Here is a 27,906-nt window from a genome sequence, read left to right on the forward strand (position 1 = left end):
ATAGACCTAGTCTGTTCATTATATACATCTACATGATGTATTGTTACACCATGTAGCAGCAGTATGGAGGTACAAATTGGTGGACAAATTGTTGACACCCATGATAAAGATGAGCAAAAATGACTCTATAAAGTACAGAATTCAAATACTGAGCTATATTGTATGTAAAAACAAATAAAGGAAATTATATTATTTTATACTGATACAATTGCTCAGAGACCTGAGCCCAAGGACCATGCCCCAGGACTACCTGACATGATGACTCCTTGCTGTCCCCAGTCCACCTGACCGTGCTGCTGCTCCAGTTTCAACTGTTCTGCCTTATTCAACCATGCTGGTCATTTATGAACATTTGAACATCTTGGCCATGTTCTGTTATAATCTCCACCCGGCACAGCCAGAAGAGGACTGGCCACCCCACATAGCCTGGTTCCTCTCTAGGTTTCTTCCTAGGTTTTGGCCTTTCTAGGGAGTTTTTCCTAGCCACCGTGCTTCTACACCTGCATTGCTTGCTGTTTGGGGTTTTAGGCTGGGTTTCTGTACAGCACTTTGAGATATCAGCTGATGTACGAAGGGCTATATAAATAAATTTGATTTGATTTGATTTGAGAAAGAGATATAGTTTAACATGTAATTCTCAAAAGGTAGGGGTCTGAATTATTGCCACCCATGTTTTCTTTTCAATATTCCAGCACCCTCCCCTTGGGAGGATAACGACACTGAAATGTTTTATGAGATTAGAGAACACATTGGGTGGGATCTTAGACCATTCCAACATACAGAATCTCTCCAGGTCCTTGATTTATTTTGTCTGCGCTTGTAGACTGCCCTGTTCAATTCAAACCACAGGTTTTCAATGGAGTTCAAGTCCGAAGACTGAGATGGCCATTGAAAATGTTGATTTTGTGCCCAATTAACCATTTCTTTGTGGATGTTGATGTGTCCTGCTGGAATATCAACTTGTGGCCAAGTTTCAGCCTCCTAGCAGAGAGGGTACCAGGTTTTGGGGTAAAATATCTGGTAGTGGGTAAAATTGATTAATTTATTTCATACAAACATTTCTGCTCATCTTTATCAAGGGTATCAATAACTAGGTGATACTTTTGATATCTAGTTATTTGACTGAATCAGAAATACAGATGTGGAGTAGATGTAGAGTTTGTTTTAAATTCTCAAAAAACATCTGACCTAATCAAACAACACTTGTTGCTCTTTGTACGTGTTGATATAATATTCTTATTTAATGGAGAGGAAAAAACGTTTCCCTAAACTGATTTATAATATTATACTTAAATGAAAAAGAAAAAAAAGTTTTCCCTCCTCAACTGCGTTTACTCCCCCCAGACAGCAGATGGCGATATGTGTCTTTCAGGCGATGTTTCTAGTGTGACGTTAAATCTAGTGGACGGAACGCTTCTTCAACAACTGCAGCCACCTCGGTTGCTCGCTAGCCAACAAAGTCGGAACATTCAAGTTCTTTAGACCATTTCGTGGTTTAATTGCCACTAGGATTTAAACATACTTATGTGTAAACAACTAGCTACCCCATTTAATTTAATATTTACGTTGTAAGTCAACTAGCTGGCTGGTTAAGTTAGCCCTAGTCTAGTCGCTAATGCTAACTAGCTATTATCCCCGACCATGAGTTCACTAAACTACTCTCCTCCTGCTGAAGAAGAGGTGGTCTGCTGGACGGAGAAAGAAACTCTCGTGAAAGAGGAGGAGGAAGAGGAGGCTGTTACAATACAAAAACAAGTAGAGGGTGAGGCTGTTACCGTGAAAAAAGAAGAGAAAGACGTTACAGTGAAAGAGGAGGAGGATGTTACCGTGAAAGAAAATGAGGATGATGCCGTTTTTGGAGTAGAAGATGAAGAAGTTTTTGGAATAACGGATGAAGAGGGGGAGATTACTGTCACACTTGAGGATGACGAAGAAGAGCAGACTGGAGATCTGATTAACACCAGTAAATACAGTGAGTACTATCTTATAAAACAGGGACATTGATCTGATTAACACCAGTAAATACAGTGAGTACTATCTTAAACAGGGATACAAACTCTGCAATTGTTGAACTAGTGTGCGATTTTTAAAAGGGCGTTCTACACTTGAATATGTTTTTGTACTGTATGAATTGTTCATGACGTCCCCCAGAGATGTTTCACATTTTCTTGTTGAAAAGTTATATATAAATACAGTAAAGTATAAACACACTAAAGGGAAACAAATAAATGTTTTGAGCAAAATAGTGTTGTTTTTTTGACAACTGCAGACTAGAAGGGGAGGCAGGGTAGCCTAGTGGTTAGAGCGTAGGACTAGTAACCAGAAGGTTGCAAGTTCAAATCCCTGAGCTGACAAGGTCGTTCTGCCCCTCCACTGTTCCTAGGCCGTCATTGAAAATAAGAATTTGTTCTTAACTGACTTGCCTAGTTAAATAAAGGTAAAAAAAAAGAGTGAGTGATGTCAAGCCTTCAAGTAGTTGGCTTGATGGGAAGTCGTGATCATGTGAATATTCATTATTGTTTTTTAAATCCTTCCTGTTCTGTCAAGTTGGTTGTTGATCATTGCTAAAAAGCCATTTTCAGGAGACTTTCAAGACGATTTAAGTCCAAACTGTAACTAGGCCACTCAATGTCATCAACGTAAGCTCCTCCAGTGTAGATTTGGCCTTGTGGTTTAGGTTATTGTCCTGTTACAGTTTTTTGTATTCAGATCTCTGAAATGCTCTCTAACTACGTAACATTTAGTGTCTCCTTATATTACGCTGGGAAAACAGTTTTCATTGGCCCAGAAATCCTAAATCATTTCAGTGTTTGCTAAATCCAGTGGTTCTAACTGAGAGTCACCCAAATGGATGCTGTCATCAATGCGGTTCTTCAATACTTACACATCATTCTTAATACTGTAGCTGTTTAGTTAGTCACATGTTCAACTATCATCAGCTGATCCAGGAAATCATTTTCTGAATGCCAGTCAAATGACAAACATCACGACATGCAACAACAACCAAAGTGCTTCTTCATTCATTACTCTGGTAAAGACAGTTATGCCGTGCTCCACGTTGGATTCAACATCCCTAACAAATTGGTGTTAATAATGTGTTATTGTCTGCTTGATTTATAGTAGGGTCTCGTTAGTGGAAACAGAGATACTTTGCTCATAATGTGTAGAGAACTGTTCCTTGATGGATAGGCTATTGAACAACACACACAGCTTTTTTCCTTTATTCAGGACATTGAGAATGACAACACATTACAGAGTAGCCTAGTGGGATTATTCACAAAATGATCTGGTGATCAGGTTATGAAATGTCACGACAAATACATTTTAGATTCCATGTTTCACCTGAAATATTAAATGATTTAAAGTCCTAGGTCTATGTTGTTGTTAGGTGAAGTTATGGGTCCTACAGTAGGTCTATGTTATTGTTAGGTAAAGTTATGGGTCCTACAGTGGGTGTATGTTATTGTTAGATGACGTTATGGTTCCTACAGTAGGTCTATGTTATTGTTAGGGGAAGTTATGGGTCCTGCAGTAGGTCTATGTTGTTGTTAGGTAAAGTTATGGGTCCTACAGTGGGTGTATGTTACTGTTAGGTGACGTTATGAGTCCTACAGTGGGTCTATGTTATTGTTAGGTAAAGTTATGGGTCCTACAGTAGGTCTGTGTCGTTGTTAGTTGAAGTTATGGGTCCTACAGTAGGTCTATGTTATTGTTAGGGGAAGTTATGGGTCCTACAGTAGGTCTATGTTATTGTTTGGTGACGTTATGGGTCCTACAGTAGGTTTATGTTATTGTTAGGTGAAACTATGGGTTAATTTGTTAAAAACTTAGTGTACAAACCCTCATTGTCATGCTGATGGCAAAGCTAGCCAAAGAGTGTTTTACTGGTTGAAGTATTTTTTAAGTGTAAAGCAGTTGATTTGTGACAACACAAACGTATTAAGCAGGAGATTCAAGCGAGCCATATAATTATAATCCAAAAGTAGTGTGAAATGCACTCATAAGCAACCTGAAAATGGAGGCTATTTTTGCAGTCAGCCAATGATGACCCCCTGAGTTTTCCCCCACAGTGGTGAATTAGTGAATAGACACAGAGCTGAATGTGAGTTTCCTTGAGTTGCACTCCTGATCTTGCGCTGATAGTGTGCTGTAATATTCAGAATACATTGTGAAAACTAAGCTCACCATTTTTGGCCCATGCAGATTTACTACATCCATAACTAGCGGTTTCCTCATTAGCAGGGAGGAGTTTCTTCAACCAAATTGCATTTGCATCACCATCGTGCGCCAATTTTAGCAAACACAGAAAGGGGCCTATATCAGAGACCAAAAGTTTTTTGGCGCACTGTTTCACAGAACCCAAACCGGCTGCGCGCTTGCGCCATCGTGCATACCTGTATTTTGTCCCCTCACACCTAACACGATCACGACACGTAGGTTAAAATATCAAAACAAACTCTGAACCAATTATATTAATTTGGGGACACGTCGAAAAGCATTAGACATTTATGACAATTTAGCTAGCTGGCTTGCACTTGCTAGCTAATTTGTCCTATTTAGTTAGCTTGCTGTTGCTAGCTAATTTGTCCTGGGATACATTGAGTTGTTATTTTACCTGAAATGCACAAGGTCCTCTACTCCACCAATTAATCCAAACTTAAATGGTCAACCAAATCGTTTCTTGTCATCTCTCTTCCTTCTAGGCTTTTTCTTCTCTTGACTTTATATTACGATTGGCAACTTTCATAAATTAGGTGCATTACCACCACGTTCGTCTTTCAGTCACCCATGTGGGTATAACCATGTGGGTATAACCAATGAGGAGATGGGAGAGGCAGGACTTGCAGCACGATCTGCGTCACAAATAGAACTGACTTCTATTTTAGCCCTTAGCAACGCAGACGCTCGTTGGCACGTGTAAGCAGTGTGGGTGCAATAATTGAATAATATAGATTTCTAATTTTATTTTGCAACGCGAGCGCACCCGAGCCTGTTAGGATTTCAACAACTTTAATAACTTATTTCCAGTTACTACTAATGTGAAAACAAGACAAAATGACTATTGTTGCTAACTTGACTGTCTTAATTGTCAAATTTAACAGACATCAATTTTTGTTCAACTTCATGGGAATGCTCTGGGCACCTTTTACCTGAAACAGTGGATTTCTGCTGTTGTGGGCATTTAACCATCTGTCTGACTTTGATTCACACAGGATTGAGACGGGACTTTCGTGGATCCTCTGGGGATCCTCAACAACATCATGATGCTGACGAGGCAGAGAAAAGTCTCTCCAGATCAGAACTCCTCAAGAAACACCAGCAGAGACCTACAGGGAAAAAAACTCACTGCTGCTCTGACTGTGGGAAAATATTCAATTCTTCAGTAGACCTTAAAATACATCAAAGAATTCACACTGGAGAGAAACCTTTTGGCTGTGATCACTGTGGGAAGAGTTTTATTCGTCTACAAACCCTGAAATCACACCAGAGAATTCACACTGGAGAGAAACCTTATGGCTGTGATCAATGTGGGAAGAGTTTTACTCAGCTAAATAGCCTGATGGTACACCAGCGGGGACATTCAGGAGAGAAACCGTATAGCTGTAATCGATGTGGGAAGAGTTTTTCTACATCTAGCTATCTAACTATACACCAGAGAACACATACAGGAGAGAAACCATATAGCTGTAATCAATGTGGGAAGAGTTTTATTCGTCTACAAACCCTGAAATCACACCAGAGAATACACACTGGAGAGAAACCTTATAGCTGTGATCAATGTGGAAAGAGTTTTACTCACCTTAACAGCCTCATAGTACACCAGCGGACACACACAGGAGAGAAATCTTATAGCTGTGATCAATGTGGAAAGAGATTTTCTACATCTAGTTATTTAAAGATACACCAAAGAACACACACAGGAGAGAAACCACATAGCTGTAACCAATGTGGGAAGAGTTTCACTCAGCTAAACAGCATGATAGTTCACCAGCGGACACACACAGGAGAGAAAGTTTTTAAATGTGATCAATGTGGGAAGAGTTTTGGTACATCTGGATGTCTGAAGACACACCAGAGAACACACACAGGAGAGAAACCTTATAACTGTAGTCAATGTGGGAAGAGTTTTGGTACATCTGGATGTCTGACAACACACCAGAGAACACACACAGGAGAGAAACCTTATAACTGTAGTCAATGTGGGAAGAGTTTTACTACATCTAGCCAGCTGACTTTACACAAGAGAACACACACTGGAGAGAAACCTTATAGCTGTGATCAATGTGGGAAGAGTTTTTCACGGCCAGACAGCCTGAATATACACAAGCGGACACACACAGGAGAGAAACCTTATAGCTGTAGTAAATGTGGGAAGGGTTTTACTACATCTTGCCAGCTTACTTTGCACCAGAGAAGACACACAGGACAGAATCCTTATAGCTGTACTCAATGAGGGAAGAGTTTTACTTTGCTTAACAGCCTGGTGTCACCCCAGAGAACACACACAGGAGAGAAATCTCTTAGCTGTAATCAATGTGGGAAGAGATAATCTGATAAAAGATCTCTGACTAAACATCAGAAAATACATAAAGGAGTTGTTTCATGATATCAATTAATTAATTTCACAATATAGAATGTTTTAACATTGTAGAAGGAGTATTTTAATGTCACAATGTAGAATGTTTTAACATTGTAGTAGGAGTATTTTAATGATGTCACAATGTAGAATGTTTTAACATTGTAGTAGGAGTATTTTAATGATGTCACAATGTAGAATGTTTTAACATTGTAGTAGGAGTATTTAAATATGTCACAATGTAGAATGTTTTAACATTGTAGTAGGAGTATTTTAATGATGTCACAATGTAGAATGTTTTAACATTGTAGTAGGAGTATTTTAATGATGTCACAATGTAGAATGTTTTAACATTGTAGTAGGAGTATTTAAAGATGTCACAATGTAGAATGTTTTAACATTGTAGTAGGAGTATTTTAATGATGTCACAATGTTGAACCCTAAACGTTTTCCACCTGTTCTATTGATTTTAGCCTCAGGGGAAGAATCCAGGCTCTGAAATGAAACTATTTAGGTGACTTAACAAAGAGTGAGTAACAAAAAGAGTTGTGTTCCACATACCACATTGGTGACCCACTTGAATCAAATTGCAACACTTCAAAATGTAGCTAGCTAATTCTTCAAATTAACGCACTGATTGGTGTCACCTCGTTAGTATGTGTTACACCTGTGCTGGCTTGTCCATCTCGTTAGTGGGAAGGTGTTTCACCTGAGATGGTCCAGATTCTATTTAAGAGTGTCTGGCCCAGTGTTCCAGTTGTTTTGATAGATATGGAGAGTCAGCACCTTTAGTTGCTCCACCTTTTTGGTTTGCTTCCTGTCTTTAAGTTTGTGGGTTTTTCTTTTGTTTGCCTCTTCTTGGGCAGATTTAGTGGGTCTCATGGTGGGTGTCTTTTATGTCCCTAGTCAACTTTCATTGGACACCCCCATCGTGTCTTTCAGAACCCCTCCTAAAAAAACAAGCTTATATTTTGATTTGGATATTTTAACATTTCAATCAATGGCATTTCTTTAGGATGCTCATTAGTCTTTAAGTTGTTAACTTTGTTTTTTATCCTCTTATGTTGTGTACTAAATATTTCTGTATTTTCATTGTTTTTTCTTGTGAAGACATTGTGTTGCATCCATGTCTGAAATGTGCTGTATAAATAAAGCTTGATTTGATTTGAACATATTGCAAAACAAATTAACCCAATGACTGACCAATCAACAGCCTCTTGGTCCATCTTAGTATGTAAAATGGTATCAATTGCACTTTTCCAGCCTGCTGAAGGCGTGGTGGAATGTTAAACACCACCCCCGGCTCTACCAGGGTCTTGAGGTGGTCTCCCCAGTTCTGCTTATGTCATGTTCTGTGGCCTTGCTGTTCCGTTTCTTGACTGCCCCTGCAACACAGAAAGAAACACATTTAGTCATATTATATAAAACACTCAAAAGTAATGTATATGGAGCATCTATGGCCTCAGTTATACCTGCCACCTAAATGTGACGTCTGTCATCTGATCACTCCAAGCTGCATTAGGTTCAGATCTAACAGGATGGGCCTTTGACAGTCTGGATGCTGTCAGGCCACTGAATATAAATAAGCAACGTAAAGAGATGGGGTGAATGAGTGGGGAAAAGTACATTCTACACAAATTACCTTCATAATATCAAAGAACAAATGTGTGCCTGAGGAGAAAATAACTTTCATACAGCCAAAAGGGGTGAGAAACTACACCCACATCAGTGGACAATTTGCACTAATGTAAATAAACATAGATAATGGAACATTTTCCCTTTTGCTGACGTGATGCACTGCTAAGGGGACATAAATATTTACCATCTAAACCATGTGTGACCTCTCACCTCTCTGGCTGTAGAAGTGTTCTTCCTAACCAGTCCCTCAACAGCTCTCTGACTGAGCTCCACCCTCACTGGGTCTTCAGAGGACAGGAAGGCTGAGGAGGGATCAGTCACTCAAAGTTTAGAGCTGCTGTCTATGCTGTCTGACAAAATCACTATTTTAGTAGTTCATTCAAGGAAATAAGGCTTTATGACTGCGGAATACCAACTATCAATCACTTAGATCATGTATTTGCAGGTAGAGATACATCCTTGGGACGTCCCTAGCCCGTTGAAGTTGACTTTTAAAAGGTTTAAGGTAGGGGTTAAGGTTAGGGTTTAGTTTAGGGATGTCCCAAGGATTCCAGATAGCATTGACCATTGTGCATTATTCTGTCTCTTTTACATAGCAGGTGTAAAAGAAAAACAGACAAGACAAGTAGGTCATTATGGTAATTGTAGTTTAAAAAATAGCATCTAATTATGCCAATCTGTATGTGGGGTTGTTTGAGAATGTGATTGTCAGCCCTAACAATCCATTCTAGCACCTCATCAGGCTCTGAAAAAGTCTTAATTGATGACGTGTTCCTTCTATTCCAGGGGACAGCAGAGGAACTTCATCAATTCCACTCCTTCATCAAAACATAGAGTGAACATCTGAAATTCACCCTCACCTTTGATGCGCATGAAACAAGTTATCTGGACATTTTTATTAAGAGGGAGGGGGGTGGCTTTAACACAGACCTATACAGGAAGCCCACTGACAGGAATTCCCTCATACGTGGAGACAGCTTCCACCCTACACCCCTAAAAAACAATTTTAACTTTTTTCAACTTGAGTAAAGAAAAAATTAAAAATGTAAATTTTGTAATTTTAATTTTGTAAATTTAAAACAAAAACATAACTGTTTGTACTTATAGGTAACCAGATTGACTACAACTCAGTTACTAAGTCTTTAACCACACTGTATCGTTACACTGGTGAGTAAAAACTCATGCTTCCTACCCTTTAACTTTTTGTCTGAAAATAAAATCTACATTTTACTCAATTGTGTCCTGTCAGCAGATATGACAAATGTTGTTGCCCTGTTTCCAATTGTCCACATGGCTGGGAGAACCTATTCAAGTAAGTAAATAGATTTTGAAAATATAAAAAAACAAACAATGTATTATTAGCTAACTAGCTACAGTGCAGGCTAACTCAAATGAGCTGCTAAATAAGCTGCTAAATAAGCTATCTAGTTGGCTAGCTATCTATATAACTAACTTCAAATACTGTAAGATAGCTAGCTAAGTGAATGAAATAGCACCATCTACCTAACTTCATATTAACTATCTAGATGTATTTATCACTTTAAAAAACAAACTCCAAATGCATTTGTAGGTAGCTAGCGAACAGCCATGGAGGGTGAAAGGATAGCAGCCCCAACTGTCAGTGAGAGAGGAGGCTATTCTGGATAGGGCAGGTACTTTTGTGTTTTTTCTGTCCCTAGAAGTGAGGATGGAGATAATAGTAACATAATATTCAGTGTGGTGTAATTTGACTATAATGAAGTGTTTCTTGTGATGTTTTCTGTCCTCAGATAAAGAGCGCTATGAAAGCCAGTCTACATATGAAGAGGTCCCAATGAAGAGCAGTGGTTCTCAGTCCTGGGGACTCAAAGAGGAACATTGTTGTTTTTGCCTCAGCACTGCACAGCTGATTCAAATGATCAACTCATTATCAAGCTTCAAGTGGTATTTCTGTATTAATTTGTGATGCTATCCTTGATATGATCCTGTTATTGTCACATGCTACACATGCACATATGTGTGCCCATGCATCTATCAATCCAATGTTATCATGATTTGTTATCAGGGATATTATACTTTAGTAATCCACAATGACCTGGTGATGTAACAGTCTAATAATTACATTGTCTTCCATAGTCCTACAGATACCTTGTAACTGGAGATTCCTTCAAAACGATTGCCTACAGTTACCGTGTAGGGCACTGCAAGGTTGGGTGACCAGGGTCATCTGGGACTGCCTCCTGGAGGAATTCAGGTGTGTGAAGGCTACCTGTGTCCTGCGTAACTTCATGAGGATGGACACGAGGACCATGAGGGGATCTGCAGCTCACCACCGTGTCCCAGAGGAGAAGTCTGCTGCTCTGCAGGATGTTTCAAGGATGGGGTCCAACAACGCAGCAAGAGAGGCAATCTGTGTGCAGGAGATCTTCATCTCCTACTTCTTCAAAGAGGGTGCTGTTCCCTGGCAACACCATAGACTACACTATATTCACAACCAAAGGCTCTTTTAAGATCCATTCACATTGCAATAAGAGTATTCTTCCATTTACTTAGCTGTGTCAACTGCAGTTACTAAATTCACAGTTTCTCTCCCTTTGATTTCTATTTCTCATGTGAGGGTGCTGTTTAAGTAAGGGTGTGATGTCTGTGCAAGAACAAAACAGGCTATTTTAAATCACCCATATTGAAAAAATGTAGAACAATTAGACACCCTATAACCCACACCTACACACTCATGTATCAATCTGATTGATGGATTGTGTTGTGCAGTAAGCAGGTTCAGGTGTATAACTGTGGCTCCTTCCACCTTCAAAGAATAGGCAAGAGGGCCAACCGTGGAGAATAGTAAGACACTTCATTATTTCTATAACTACGCTATATTGTTTGTCCTTGTGTCTCCGTTCATGTTTTTCAGCATAAAGTGCTCTGCAGCCACTTAATGTGGTGTGGACACCAGGTGAGGCCACACACAGATTCCTGTTGAACACTGTCACTTTAACTACCTCATTTTGTCAATAACAGTCTCTCTCCTTCACTTCATCCCTCTCTCCCCTTCTCCCTAAATCCTCTAGGTTATATCAGCTGTGTCGGTGAACCCCTCCTGCATCTGAACTGGCTACATCGAGGGCACAGCATGATCCGATGTGAGCAGTTACATGGTCAGGTCAACAGGAACTATTATTAAAGATATGCTTTACATTGAAATACAGATAGAGATGCACTAGAACACACCTCCATCCCCATTAACTACATCACACCTGCCCAGACCCACTAGAACACACCCCCATCTCCATTAACTACATCACACCTGCCCAGACCCACTAGGACACATCTCCATCTCCATTAACTACATCACACCTGCCCAGACTTACTAGAACACACCTCCCTCTCCATTAACTATATCACACCTGCCCAGACCCATTAGAACACAGCACCATCTCCATTAACTACATCACACCTGCCCAGACCCACTAGAACACCCCCCCCCCCATCTCCATTAACTACATCACACCTGCCCAGACCCACTAGGACACCGCCCCATCTCCAGCGCCCGCATCAGCACCATTTTATTTCTCTCCGTCACTTTCAACTTTTAGATAATAAAGCATTTGACCTTTCTATTGAATTAACAACAGAGGGTCAGTTGATTTCCAGGTTTTAATTAAGTATAGTATTTAAGATGATTGACGAGAAAAGTATCGTCCAACTCTGGGGTATCTCACTGCACACTCAAATGCCATGTCTTGAAATAAACAGACAGATTAAAAGTAATTTTACATTGTATAACAGTACTTCTGACAGCCAACTTTCTAACTCCGCCCATAACTTTTGGACGTTTTAACATTCCCAGAAGGATTATTGAGTCATTGTTAATTTTACACTGAAGACATGACTCTGCCGTTGTGCTGTAGAATTTGTGAATTTTGTCTCTTGTATAATAAGGGACTATCATTTGTCCCAACATCACAGGCCACAGACTTTGATACAGTTAAAGTTTTTTCGCAGTTTAAGATACAACTGAGTTTTTATTAATGGGGTTTCTCCCTGTGCACCTGCCAATATAAATCCATTGAACTAGACAAGTTACCAGACAGGACATATCGCTAGTGTTCTTCCTATTGATAACCTAAATGACTATCAACTTGTGGGAGTTGGTGGTGATGACGGCCTATTGGATGACGTCGTCCATCGGGATTCCCCCAAGAAAGAAGACGCTCTGTATTGATCACTGGAGTCAGATGTGAAGGAGGAGGTTGATCATCAGGAGTCAGATGTGAAGGAGGAAGTTGATCATCAGGAGTCAGATGTGAAGGAGGAGGTTGATTGATCATCAGGAGTCAGATGTGAAGGAGGAGGTTGATCATCAGGAGTCAGATGTGAAGGAGGTTGATCATCAGTGAACCTCTAGGATTGTGGCTGGGCTGGCGTTTACACTTCCAGCTTGGTCAAATAATTTGATACATTGAATGTTGATATTTTGAACCTGTGTTATATATTTGTACCTTCTGTTTCATGAAGTGATGTCACTGAGTACTGCCCCTATATATACAGTGCATTTGGAAAGTATTCAGACCCCTTCACTTTTTCCACATTTTGTTCCGTTATTCTAAAATGGATTAAATCAATATTTTCCCCTCTACACACAATACCCCATAATGACATCACAATACCCCATCAGGACAAAGCAAAAACTGTTTTTTAGAAATGTTTCAAATGTAACAAAAACAACTGAAGTATCACATTTACATACAGTACCAGTCAAAAGTTTGGACACACCTACTCATTCAAGGATTTTTCCTTTATTTGTACTATTTTCTACATTGTAGAATAATAGTGAAGACATCAAAACGATCAAATAACACATGGAATCATGTAGTAACCAAAAAAGGGTTAATCAAATCAAAATATATTTTATATTTGAGACTCTTCAAAGCAGTCACCCTTTGCCTTGATGACAGCTTTGCACACTCTTGGCATTATCTCAACCAGCTTCATGAGGTAGTCACCTGGATTTCATTTAAATTAACAGGTGTGCCTAGTAAAATGTTAATTTGTGGAATTTCTTTCCTTCTTGATGCGTTTGAGCCAATCAGTTGTGTTGTGACAAGGTATGGGTGGCTCTCATGAGGATTGCCACCGGAAAGGAAGACGCAGAGTTACCTCTGCTGCAGAAGATACGTTCATTAGAGTTAACTGCACCTCAGATTGCAGCCCAAATAAACGCTTCACAGAGTTCAAGTAACAGACACATCTCAACATCAACTGTTCAGAGACTGCGTGAATCAAGCCATCATGGTTGAATTGCTGCATGAAAAAACACTGTGTCACGAACGTCATAGTGAGGAGATGTGATGTGAATACATTTTTTAAAATGAAAGACGAAAAAACACGAAGTACACTAACCAATGTCGTGGAAATTTCCTCTATTTACCAAATCATGGGAGCAAACCACACACACAAGTCAGAGTTAGTTATAAAAGTCCATCTTTAATTATATGAGCTCTATCACAACCCTGTGACTCTCAGATCGATTCAGTGTCTAACCATGAATTCTCTGAGAGCCCCTTCCACATTTCAAATGAGGTCCTTTATAGTAAAGACACACACACAGGATAAGACAGCATAGACATAATAAATCGTTCAGCTTTGTCTCCTTACTCAAACCCCAGAACCATAAACCAACCCTCCATATCACCAGGCATATATCAAATTGTCATTTAGATACAACCAACTCTAAATACAACCAATCCTGGACAAGCTCACGGAGAGGAGAATGATTCCAGACACTGCAACCTTCCTTTCCCCACTATGGGAAAGGTAGAGAGTGAAATATATGTTTACACATGATGACACTTTGACCTCTCCCCTCTCAGCGGCCCAGGCAACTTAGTTTTGACATAGAACAGATAACTGCAACCTCACCACAGAATTACACAAAAATACCATTCTGATGAGAATTAACTTACACACATTTGATGAATATAAAACATCTTACATATGTTACCAACAAATTCTGAATCTTCCCTAACACCAAACAAACAAAATAACAAGACGAACGTGACCGCTATCAAAACTGAGTGCTAACATGCAACATCACATAGACAATAACCCACGAAATACCCAAAGAGGATGGCTGCCTAAATATGGCTCCCAATCAGAGACAACGATAAACAGCTGCCTCTAATTGAGAACCAATCTAGGCAACCATAGACATACATAAACACCTAGATGGTAAACAACCCCATAAACCTACAAAAATCCCTAGACAGTACAAAAACACATACATCACCCATGTCACACCCTGACCTAACCAAAATATATAAAGAAAACAAAGAATACTCAGGTCAGGGCGTGACAGTACCCCCACAAAGGTGCGGACTTCGGCCGCAAAAACCTAATCAAAAGGGGAGGGTCCGGGTGGGCCTTTTTCACGGCGGCGGCTCGAGTGCGGAACGTGGACCCCGCTCTACCTCAGTCTTGGCCTACTTAGCTGGCGCCTCTGGAGAGGGGACCCTCACAGCGGGCCCCGAACTGAATATCATCGTAGAGAGTGCCACTGGACGGAAAGGCGCCTCTGGACTGAGGAGCGGCTCTGGCAGCTCCGGACAGGAGGGAGATTTCAGCATCGTCGTGACAGGCAGCTCTGGCAGCTCCTGGTTGGCTGACGGCTCTGGCAGCTCCTGGCTGGCTGACAGCTCTGGCAGCTCCTGGCTGGCTGACGGCTCTGGCAGCTCCTGGCTGGTTGACGGTTCTGGCAGCTCCTGGCTAGTTGACGGCTCTGGCAGCTCCTGGCTAGCAGACGGCTCTGGCAGCTCCTGGCTGACTGGCAGCTCCTGGCTGACTGGCGGCTCTGGCAGCTCCTGGCTGGCTGCCGGCTCAGGACAGACGGGAGACTCTGGCGGCTCAGGACAGGCGGGAGCACCTGTAGGGATGAGACGGAGAGACAGCCTGGTGCGTGGAGGGCTGGCGTGGAAGCTCTGCCACCGGAGGGCTGGTGCGTGGAGGTGGCACCGGATAGACCGGACCGTGAAGGCGCACTGGAGATCTTGAGCACCGAGCCTGCCCAACCTTACCTGGTTGAATGCTCCCAGTAGCCAGACCGGTGCGGCGAGGTGGAATAGCCCGCACTGGGCTGTGCTGGCGAACCGGGGACACCATGCGTAAGGCTGGTGCCATGGATGCCGGCCCAAGGAGACGCACTGGAGACCAGATGCGTAGAGCCGGCTTCATGGCACCTGGCTCGATGCCCACTCTAGCCCGGCCGATACGAGGAGCTGGAATGTACCGAACCGGGCTATGCACACGCACCTGGGACACAGTGCACTCCACCGCATAACACGGTGCCTGCCCGGTTCCTCTCTCTCTCCGGTAAGCACAGGAAGTTGGCGCAGGTCTCCTACCTGGCTTCGCCACACTCCCTGTGTGCCCTCCCCCCCAATACATTTTTGGGGCTGCCTCTCGGCTTCCAGACACGCTGCCTCCTCATACCGGCGCCTCTCTGCTTTCGCTGCCTCCAGCTCTGCTTTGGGACGGCGATATTCCCCTGGCTGTGCCCAGGGTCCTTCGCCGTCCAGATTCTCCTCCCAAGTCCACGAGTCCTGCGTTCTTTGCCGCTGCTGTTGCTGGCCGTTACCACACTGCTTGGTCCATTATTGGTGAGTTATTTTGTCACGATCGTCGTATTGAGGAGACCAAAGCGCAGCGTGATGTGAATACATCCTTTTAATGATAGATGAAAACAAACACGAAGTACACTAAACAAACAAACAACATATCAAAACGAACGTGACCGCTATAAATACTGAGTGCAAACATGCAACATCACATAGACATACATAAACACCTAGATGGTAAACAACCCCATAAACCTATAAAAAACCCTAGACAGTACAAAAACACATACATCACCCATGTCACACCCTGACCTAATCAAAATATATAAAGAAAACAAAGAATACTCAGGTCAGGGCGTGACACACTGTTTACAAAAGCTTTGTTAAAGAACAAGAAGGACCACACAATGTTTACATAAAATTTGCTTTTATTTAAAAAACAAGGACATTTCTAAGTGACCCCAAACTTTTGAACGGTACTATACATCTACAGCTCCCCATCCAACCTGACAAAGCTTGAGAATATCTGCAGAGAAGAATGGTAAAAACTCCCCAAATACAGGTGTGCCAAGTTTGTAGCGTCATACCCAAGAAGACTCAAGGCTGTAATCGCTGCCAAAGGTGTTTCAACAAAGTACGTGGTAAACGGTCTGAATACTTATGTAAATATGATTTTTCAGTATATTTTAATAAATTAGAAAAAAATATCTAAAAAGTTGTTTTTGTTTGTCATTATGGGGTACCGTGTGTAGATTGAGTATTTAAAAAATAAAAATAAAAATAAAACAATTTTAGAATAAGGCTGCCATGGTAATGTCAGAAAAAAATGGAAAAGTGAAGGGGTTTTAATACTTTCCAAATGCTTCACCATTTCAATTCCAATTGTTACACCATGTAGGAGCAGTATAGACCTAGTCTGTTCATTATATACATCTACATGATCTATTGTTACACCATGTAGGAGCAGTATAGACCTAGTCTGTTCATTATATACATCTACATGATGTATTGTTACACCATGTAGGAGCAGTATAGACCTAGTCTGTTCATTATATACATCTACATGATCTATTGTTACACCATGTAGGAGCAGTATAGACCTAGTCTGTTCATTATATACATCTACATGATGTATTGTTACACCATGTAGGAGCAGTATAGACCTAGTCTGTTCATTATATACATCTACATAATGTATTGTTACACCATGTAGGAGCAGTATAGACCTAGTCTGTTCATTATATACATCTACATAATGTATTGTTACACCAACAAAATAAAGGGAAGTTATATTATTTGATCCATTTTACAATGTATTTGTTGATGTGTCTTGCTGGAAGATCCACTTATGGCCAAGTTTCAGCCTCCTAGCAGAGAGGGAACCAGGTTTTGGGCTAAAATATCCTGGTAGTGGGTAAAGTTTATTCATTTATTTTATACAGTAATTTTTGCTCATCTTTATCAAGGGTATCAATAACTAGGTGCTTATTTTGATATGTAGTTATTTGACTGAATACAGATGTGGAGTAGATGTGGAGTTTGTTTTAAATTCTCATAAAATCTGACCTAATCAAACAACACTTGTTGCTCTTTGTACGTGTTGATATAATATTCATATTTAATGGAGAAAAAAAATGTTTCCCTAAACTGCTTTATAATATTATTATTCAATGAAGGAAGAAAAAAACTTTTCCCTTTACTCGCTCCAGACAGCAGATGACGATAGGTGTCTTTTAGGCGATGTTTCTAGTGTGACGTTTAATCTAGTGTACGGAACGCTTCTTCAACAACTGCAGCCACCTCGGTAGCCAACAAAGTCGGAACATTCAAGTTCTTTAGACAATTTCGTGGTTTATTTGCCACTATGATTTAACATACTTATGTGGAAACAACTAGCTGCCCATTTAATTTAATATTTACGTCAACTAGCTGGTTGGTTAAGTTAGCACTAGTCTAGTCGCTAATGCTAACTAGCTATTATTCCCGACCATGAGTTCTCTAAGCTACTCTCCTCCTGCTAAAGAAGAGGAGGTCTGCTGGACGGAGAAAGAAGCTCTCGTGAAAGAGGAGGAGGAAGAGGAGGCTGTTACAATACAAAAACAAGTAGAGGGTGTGGCTGTTACCGTGAAAGACGAAGAGAAAGACGTTACAGTGAAAGACGCCTTCAGAGTAGAGGAGGATGTTACTGTGAGAGAAGATGAAGACATTTTTGGAATGAAGGATGAAGAGGGGGAGATTACTGTCACATTAGAGGAGGACGAAAAAGAGAAGACTGGAGATCTGATTAACACCAGTAAATACAGTGAGTACTATTTTATAAAACAGGGACATTGATCTAATTAACACCAGTAAATACAGTGAGTACTATTTTATAAAACAGGGACATTGATCTGATTAACACCAGTAAATACAGTGAGTACTATTTTATAAAACAGGGACATTGATCTAATTAACACCAGTAAATACAGTGAGTACTATTTTATAAAACAGGGACACAAACTCTGAAGTTGTTGAAGTAATGACATCCTCCAGTGATTTAAAAAATAAAACTTTTCCTGTTGAAAGTGATGTACACTGCTCAAAAAACTAAAGGGAACACTTAAACAACACAATGTAACTCCAAGTCAATCACACTTCTGTGAAATCAAACTGTCCACTTAGGAAGCAACACTGATTGACAATAAATTTCACATGCTGTTGTGCAAATGGAATAGATAACAGGTGGAAATTATAGGCAATTAGCAAGACACCCCCAATAAAGGAGTGGTTCTGCAGGTGGTGACCACAGACCACTTCTCAGTTCCTATGCTTCCTGGCTGATGTTTTGGTCACTTTTGAATGCTGGCGGTGCTTTCACTCTAGTGGTAGCATGAGACGGAGTCTACAACCCACACAAGTGGCTCAGGTAGTGCAGCTCATCTAGGATGGAACATCAATGCAAGCTGTGGCAAGAAGGTTTGCTGTGTCTGTCAGCGTAGTGTCCAGAGCATGGAGGCGCTACCAGGAGACAGGCCAGTACATCAGGAGAAGTGGAGGAGGCCGTAGGAGGGCAACAACCCAGCAGCAGGACCGCTACCCCCGCCTTTGTGCAAGGAGGAGCACTGCCAGAGCCCTGCAAATTACCTCCAGCAGGCCACAGTGTGTATATATATATATATATATATATATATATATATATATATATATATATATACACACACACACACACACACACACACACACACACACACACACATAGGCTATGGGTCATACACATACAAACATACCCACACCCACAATGTATAGCCAATGTGTACTTTACACATTTCATTACTATCTATCTATCTATCTATCTATCTATCTATCTATCTATCTATCTATCTATCTATCTATCTATCTATCTATCTAGCTATCTATATATATAATTATATATAGGAAATAAAATGTTAAAACTCACGAAGAATATTTGATATTATTAATTTCAAACAACGGTATTAAAATGAGAAGAACTTACTGGTCCAAAACGATGTCCTCGCCGTGCAAAAAATAATCCTCCATCTTGCAATCATAGCTATGCTCGCTAACTGAATCTTCATCCAGGAGAAACTCTGTCTCACTTTCCCTATCAATTTCTTCTATAATTTTGTATACATCTGTATATCTAGACTTGGATTTTGCTTTCCCTGACTTAGTCGCCATAATGTTTGATATGAAAATAGCTGAAGATGCGCTTTACCGAAATACTGCTGTGCGTAACACGCGTAGCTCCTTCCAGTATGAATCTTCAATGGCGAATGAACGTCTTTACGCCCGAGTTTACTACATGGGATGGTCTTCCAACAGCTAACCATTACATATTGCCATTTATCTCAGCTCATTGGCTATCTACCAAGCTAGATTTCAAGACGATCAGTGGTCATTGGCTTAAAATACAGTCAATTAACGAAACAGTGGTCATATCATTGGTGCACAATGAGGTCATTACTTGTTGTCTTCAAATCGGTTTCTTTCGGTCAATACGTCCCACGAAAAGAACCATCAAGTTTGGTTGTGTTACACACAACCAGTTGATTGCAATGAAACCAAACATGGCTGGATAAAAGCACGTTTAGTGTGTGTATTTACATCGAATATTTCATCGAAAGTTGAATGAGACAGAATTCATGACACAAGCGGTTCACAAAATGTTTCGTGTTAGGCTATAAAAATGGATTTGATCAAACAAAAGACCATTCATTGTGTAACAATGAGACTTGGGATTGCAAACAGAGGAAGATCTTCAAATGTAAATGATTTATTTTAATGCAATTTGTGATTTTGTTACGCCTGTGTTGGTTGAAATAGTATTTTGGTATGGGGCTCTGTCCTCAGATAATCGCATGTATTCTTTCGCAAGTAAAGCCTTTTTGAAATCTGACAATTGGATTACCAAGATTCTAGGCTTTTGAACCATGTGAGACACTTGTATTTTCAGGAATGTTTAATATTACTATTTATGTAGCGCTCTGCCATTTCACCGGATGTTGTCGAATTTAATCCCGCTAATGGGATCTGTGCGCAGAGAAGATAACCTCTTTAAGCTACACCCCCCCCCCCCCCCCTCAATTTCCACCTGAAGACACACCCAAATCTAACTACCTGTAGCTCAGGCCCAGAAGCAAGGATATGCATATTCTTGGTATCATTTGAAAGAAAACACTTTAGTTTGTGGAAATGTGAAAGGAATGTAAGAGAATACAACACAATAGATCTGGTTTAGATAATACAAGGAAAAAACATATGTTTTTCTTCATTTTATTGTTTTGCAGCATCTTTAACGCTAGCTAGTTCATTCTCACAAAAGTGAGAACTGCTCTAGATTATAAACTTCCATTAATGAATGTAAAGCCATGTTGGCTTTATGGAAACGATATACAATATATGGGAAAGAATATAGTTCAAGGAAATAATCCAAACCTAGTTCTGCCTAGATAGCGGTACTGTACTGTAGCTCATACAACGCCGACGGTCAAACCCGGCTTTCTAATATTTTCGTTAATTAGCTATAGTAACGTTATGGAAGCTATTCACAGAAAACCATAATTGTCTTCGTTATTCATTATTAGTATGTTATTATTATTTTTAAATTATTATTTAGAGACATATTCAGAGCCAAACATCAACCCAACTTAAAAAGGTTAACTGTTGTCGCATCCAAACTTGTAAGTGCGAAGTTCCCGTAAGAAGTCAAGCAACAACGGAGGTTCCTCGATGAACCCACCTTCTAGCAAGTTCTTTGAAGAACCTTTTGGGGCGGTTTTTCATTGACCAAGAACCCTACGGTTCTTAGGGGATCTGAGAACAACTCCAGTTGAACCCTTAATTTTAACTTCACCTAACAACATAGACCTACTGTAGGACCCATAACTTCACCAAACAACAACATAGGAAAATAGGTTATTGTACAACACACAGAGCTATCTATCAAGGAACAGTTCTCTACACATTATGAGCAAAGTATCTGTGTGCAAACAGACGAACGAGACCCTACAGTAAATCAAGCAGACAATAACATTATAAACATCAATTTGTTAGGGATGTTGGATCTAACGTGGAGCACGGCATAGACAGCTGTCTTTACCAGAGTAATGAATGAAGAAGCACTTTGGTTGTTGTTGCATGTGGTGATGTTTGTCATTTGACTGCCATTCAGAAAATGATTTCCTGGATCAGCTAATGATAGTTGAATATGTGTCTGTAACTAAACAGCTACAGTATTAAGAATTATGTGTAATTATTGAAGAACCGCGTTAATGACAGTATCCATTTGGGTGTTGTCAATAAAGTTACGATTTTATAATTTATTTATTTTTATTTCACCTTTATTTAAACAGGTAGGCCAGTTGAGAACAAGTTCTCATTTACAACTGCGACCTGGCCAAGAAAGCAAAGCAGTGCGACAAAAACAACACCACCGAGTTACACGTGGAATAAATAAACGTACAGTCAATAACACAATAGAAAAATCTATATACAGTGTGTTCAAATGGAGTACAAGGCAATAAGGCAATAAATAGGCCATAGTAGCGAAGTAATTACAATTTAGTAAATTAACACTGGAGTGATAGATGTGCAGATGATGATGTGCAAGTAGAAATACTGGTGTGCAAAAGAGCAAAAAAAAGTTAATAAAACATGGGGATAGCTGATGCTTAAAACTAGTGAGGGAGATATGTCTCCAACTTCAGCGATTTTTTGCAATTCGTTCCAGTCATTGGCAGCAGAGAACTGGAAGGAATGGCGGCCAAAGAGGTGTTGGCTTTGGGGATGACCAGTGAGATATACCTGCTGGAGCGTGTGCTATGGATGGGTGTTGCTATGGTGACCAGTGAGCTGAGTTAAGGCGGAGCTTAACATAGCAAAGACTTATAGATGACCTGGAGCGAGTGGATTTGGCAACGAATATGTAGCCAGGGCCAGCCGACAAAAGCATACAGGTCGTAGTGGTCGGTGGTATATGGGGCTTTGGTGACAAAACGGATGAAACTGTGATAGACTGCATCCAGTTTGCTGAGTAGAGAGTTCGAGGCTATTTTGTAAATGACATCGCCGAAGTCAAGGATCGGTAGGAAAGTCAGTTTTACAAGGGTATGTTTGGCAGCGTGAGTAAAGGAGGCTTTGTTGCGAAATACGAAGCCGATTCTAGATTTAATTTTGGATTGGAGATGCTTAATATGAGCCTGGAAGGAGAGTTTACAGTCTAAACAGACACCTAGGCATTTGTAGTTGTCCACATATTCTAAGTCAGATCCGTCCAGAGTAGTGATGCTAGTCGGGTGGGCGGGTGCGGGCAGCGATCGGTTGAAGAGCATGCATTTAGTTCTACTAGCGTTTAATAGCAGTTGGAGGCCACAGAAGGAGTGTTGTATGGCATTGAAGCTCATTTGGAGGTTTGTTAACACAGTGTCCAAAGAAGGGCCAGAAGTATACAGAATGGTGTCATCTGCGTAGAGGTGGATCAAGGAATCACCTGCTGCAAGAGCGACATCGTTGATATATACAGAGAAAAGAGCCGGCCCGAGAATTGAACCCTGTGGTACCCCCATAGAGACTGCCAGAGGTCCGGACAACAAGCCAGGTCAATGAAGACGGCTGCACAGCACTGTCTTTTATCGATGGGGGTTATGATCTCGTTTAGTACCATGAGCGTGGATGAGGTGCACCCATGACCAGCTAGGAAACCGGATTGCACAGAGGTGAAGGTACGGTGGGATTAGAAAAGGTCACTGATCTGTTTGTTAACTTGGCTTTTGAGACTTTAGAAAGGCAGGACAGGATGGATAAACAGTGGGGAGAACAATTATTTGATAACCTGCAAAATCGGCAGTGTTTCCTACTTACAAAGCATGTAGAGGTCTGTCATTTTTATCTTAGGTACACTTCAACTGTGAGAGACGGAAATCCAGAAAATCACATTGTATGATTTTTAAGTAATTAATTTGCATTTTATTGCATGACATAAGTATTTGATCACCTACCAACCAGTAAGAATTCCGGCTCTCACAGACCTGTTTTTCTTTAAGAAGCCCTCCTGTTCTCCACTCATTACCTGTATTAACTGCACCTGTTTGAACTCGTTACCTGTATAAAAAGACATGTCCACACACTCAATCAAACAGACTCCAACCTCTCTACAATGGCCAAGACCAGAGAGCTGTGTAAGGACATCAGGGATAAAATTGTAGACCTGCACAAGGCTGGGATGGGCTACAGGACAATAGGCAAGCAGCTTGGTGAGAAGGCAACAACTGTTGGCGCAATTATTAGAAAATGGAAGAAGTTCAAGATGACGGTCAATCACCCTCGGTCTGGGGCTCCATGCAAGATCTCACCTCGTGGGGCATCAATGATCATGAGGAAGGTGAGGGATCAGCCCAGAACTACACGGCAGGACCTGGTCAATGACCTGAAGAGAGCAGGGACCACTGTCTCAAAGAAAACCATTAGTAACACACTACGCCGTCATGGATTAAAATCCTGCAGCACAAACAAGGTCCCCATGCTCAAGCCAGCGCATGTCCAGGCCCGTCTGAAGTTTGCCAATGACCACCTGGATGATCCAGAGGAGGAATGGGAGAAGGTCATGTGGTCTGATGAGGAAAAATATAGAGCTTTTTGGTCTAAATTCCACTCGCCGTGTTTGGAGGAAGAAGAAGGATGAGTACAACCCCAAGAACACCATCCCAACCGTGAAGCATGGAGGTGGAAACATCATTCTTTGGGGATGCTTTTCTGCAAAGGGGACAGGACGACTGCACCGTATTGAGGGGAGGATAGATGGGGCCATGTATTGCGAAATCTTGGCCAACAACCTCCTTCCCTCATAAAGAGCATTGAAGATGGGTCGTGGCTGGGTCTTCCAGCATGACAACGACCCGAAACACACAGCCAGGGTAACTAAGGAGTGGCTCCGTAAGAAGCATCTCAACGTCCTGGAGTGGCCTAGCCAGTCTCAAGACCTGAACCCAATATAATATCTTTGGGGGGGGGGGGTTGAAAGTCTGTATTGCCCAGCGACAGCCCCGAAACCTGAAGGATCTGGAGAAGGCCTGTATGGAGGAGTGGGCCAAAATCCCTGCTGCAGTGTGTGCAAACCTGGTCAACAACTACAGGAAACGTATGATCTCTGTAATTGCAAACAAAGGTTTCTGTACCAAATATTAAGTTCTGATTTTCTGAAGTATCAAATACTTATGTCATGCAATAAAATGCAAATTAATTACTTAAAAATCATACAATGTGATTTTCTGGATTTTTGTTTTAGATTCCGTCTCTCGCAGTTGAAGTGTACCTATGATAAAAATTACAGACCTCTACATGCTTTGTAAGTAGGAAACCTGCAAAATCGGCAGTGTATCAAATACTTGTTCTCCCCACTGTAGGTCTGTAACAGTTTGGGTCTAGAGTGTCACCCCCTTTGAAGAGGGGGATGACCGCGGATGCTTTCCAATCTTTAGGAATCTCGGACGATAAGAAAGAGAGGTTGAACAGACTAGTAATTGGGTTGCAACAATGGCGGCGGATAATTTTAGAAAGAGGATCCAGATTGTCTAGCCCAGCTGATTTGTACGGGTCCAGGTTGTGCAGCTCTTTCAGAACATCAGCTATATGTATTTGGGTGAAGAAGAAGCTGGGGAGGCTTGGGCAAGTAGCTGCGGGGGTTGCGGAGCTGTTGGCTGGGGTAAAAGCATGAGGAAAGCATGGCCAGCCGTAATGAAATGCTTACTGAAATTCTCAATTATCGTGGATTTTTTGGTGGTGACAGTGTTTCCTAGCCTCAGTGCAGTGGGCGGCTGGGAGGAGGTGCTCTTATTCTCCATGGACTTTAGTGTCCCAAAACCTTTTGGAGTTAGAGCTACAGGATGCTAATTTCTGTTTGAAAAATCTAGCCTACTGACAGGATGAGGTCAATATCCTTCCAGGATACCAGGGCCAGGTTGATTAGAAAGGCCTGCTCGCAGAAGTGTTTTACGGAGCGTTCGACAGTGATGAGGGGTGTTCGTTTGACCGCGGACCCATAACGGATGCAGGCAATGAGGCAGTGATCTCTGAGATCCTGATTGAAAACAGCAGAGGTGTATTTGGAGGGCAAGTTGATCAGGATAATATCTTTGAGGGTGCCCATGTTTACGGATTTAGGGTTGTACCTGGTGGGTTCCTTGATAATTTGTGTGATATTGAGGGCATCTAGCTTGGATTGTAGGACGGCCGGGGTGTTAACCTCACGAGGGTAGGAGGCACTATTTTCACCTACGGATTAAAAGCGTGCCCAAAGTAAACTGCCTGTTTCTCAGGCCCAGAAGCTAGGATATGCATATACAGTAGGGCAAAAAACGTATTTAGTCAGCCACCAATTGTGCAAGTTCTCCCACTTAAAAGATGAGAGGCCTGTAATACTTTTTTGCCCCACTGTAATTGGTATATTTGGATAGAAAACACTCTAAAGTTTCCAAAACTGTTAAAATAATGTCTGAATATAATAGAACTGATATGACAGGCGAAAACCTGAGAAAAATCCATCCAGGAAGTGGGATTTTATTTTTATTTTCGTAGTTTTCCATTGACTGCCTATATAGATTCCATTGATTTAGGACTCAAATTACACTTCCTATGGCTTCCACTAGATGTCAACATTCTTTAGAAATGGTTTCAGGCTTATATTCTGAAAAATGAGAGTCAGACCACTCTGAATGAGTGGACCATTCAGTGTTCCAGAGATGTTTCATGCGCGAGACCGAGAGCGCGCCTTTCTTGTTTACCTTTTATATTGACGTTATTGTCCTGTTGAAATGTTATCTATTATTTAGGCTAAAAACAACCTGAGGATTGATTATAAACATTGTTTGACTTTACTGATACTACTCAGATTTTTCGTCTGGCTGTTGTGATTGCCTTTAAAACATGTTTTATTTTTTTCCTTTATTTATCTAGGCAAGTCAGTTAACACCACTTGGGGCTAGGGGGCAGAATTTTCACTTTTGGATAAACAGCGTGTCCAATTTCAACTTCCTGCTACTCATGCCAAGAATATAGGATATGCATATTATTCATAGATTTGGATAGAAAACACTCTGAAGTTTCTAAAACTGTTTGAATCATGTCTGTGAGTATAACAGAACTTATGTAGCAGGCAAAACCCAGAGGACTAACTGTTCAGATTATTTATTTATTTTTCCCCTTTCTCTGTTCCCTGAGTTGTCATTGCCCAGGGATATTTCTTAGGAACCTGTTTTCAGTTCCTACCGCTTCCACTGGATGTAACCCGTCTTTGGAATTTGGTTGAGGTTATTCCTTTGTGCAATGAAGAAGTACGCCAACGAGGAACTGGGTACACTGTTGAGAGTTGCGCAAGACATAAAAAGTATCGCTGGTTTGTTTTCATTCCTGTATTGAACACAGAAAGACCCGTCTACAATTTGATCGATTTGGGTAAGACAACAACAGCTAAGACAACAACTGGTAAGACAACAACAGTTAATCAGCTAAGACAACAACAACAGGTAAAATGGAGATGAATGGGCAGAGAGGGTCAGTTAACTACACACAGGGCCTGAGTTCGGGGCTGTGGCCGACAGATAAGCAAAATGGAGACCTGTGATTAATTTACAATCCAGCAGGCATCAGCTATGTAGCCAATTGATCATAGGGTCCAGTGAACAGCAATATATGAACCAGGGAAGCCGATATGGTAGTCTTTACTACACTGACCGGGAGATGCGCCTGGCTCGAGGCTAACTGGTGCTAGCTTCGGGACAAGGGTGTTAGCCACTATAGCCAAGCCGGTGCAAAGGTCCAGAGCTTACGGCAGGAATCCAGTGATGTAGTGGCTTCTCGTCGTCTTAGTGGAGAGTCTGGGAGGCATCAGCTGTGTAGCCGAGGGATCATAGGGTCCACTGAGCAGGCCGGGAGATGGGCCTGGCTCAAGGCTAGCTTGAGGCTGGGCCACTCGGTAGCAGCTAGCTAGCTGCGATTATCTGGTGTAATGGTCCAGAGTTTACGGCAGGAATACGGTGATGTAGTGGAGAAAAACAGTCCGATATGCTCAGGGTTGATATCACGCTGTGCAGACTGGCAGGTACTATCCAGGCTAAAAGCGGCTGGTGTCTGAGCTAAAAAGATAAAGGCCGCTAGCAGTGGCTAACAATGACTAAATAGCTAGTAGCTAATCAGCTGGTTAGCTTCTGATGGCTAGCTCCTGATGGAGGTTCTAGCTATAAGGTCTAAAAAATAGCAGATCCTTATCACATTGAGTGAGGCGGGTTGCCGGAAGATATATTTAATTTAAAAATGGAAAAAGAGATTGAAATATCTACAAAAAAGACAAAAAAGTTTTGGAATAGTTATTTTATTTCAGTTTACTAAATAGTGTTGCCCTAATTACTTTTTCTATAATGAGCATGGAGGTTTCCCCCATCAACCAGTCATAGGTACCGGAGACAAAGAGCCTCAGCCTGTATTACTAGACACCTCATAGTGAGCTACAGGTAGGAATCAGCAATGAATCCCAATAATGAGACACTTCTGGGGAGGGGTGTCAGCAACATTTAAAAAAATATATATATAGTGTTTTATGACAAACCG

At 41.2% G+C, this 27,906-nt stretch overlaps 1 protein-coding gene across 1 annotated transcript; it reads left to right on the forward strand.

The window, feature by feature from the left end:
- The first annotated feature begins 641 nt into the window (after positions 1 to 641).
- LOC110485126 (zinc finger protein 883-like) lies at positions 642 to 6,614 on the forward strand. Its single transcript, XM_021556197.2, has 2 exons — positions 642 to 1,972; positions 5,214 to 6,614. The coding sequence occupies exons 1-2, from the start codon at positions 1,642 to 1,644 to the stop codon at positions 6,452 to 6,454; spliced, it is 1,572 nt and encodes a 523-aa protein (XP_021411872.2). The 5' UTR covers positions 642 to 1,641; the 3' UTR covers positions 6,455 to 6,614.
- Positions 6,615 to 27,906: the final 21,292 nt, after the last annotated feature.

The sequence above is a fragment of the Oncorhynchus mykiss genome, chromosome 13 (assembly GCF_013265735.2).
Source record: "Oncorhynchus mykiss isolate Arlee chromosome 13, USDA_OmykA_1.1, whole genome shotgun sequence".
Lineage (NCBI taxonomy): Eukaryota > Metazoa > Chordata > Actinopteri > Salmoniformes > Salmonidae > Oncorhynchus > Oncorhynchus mykiss.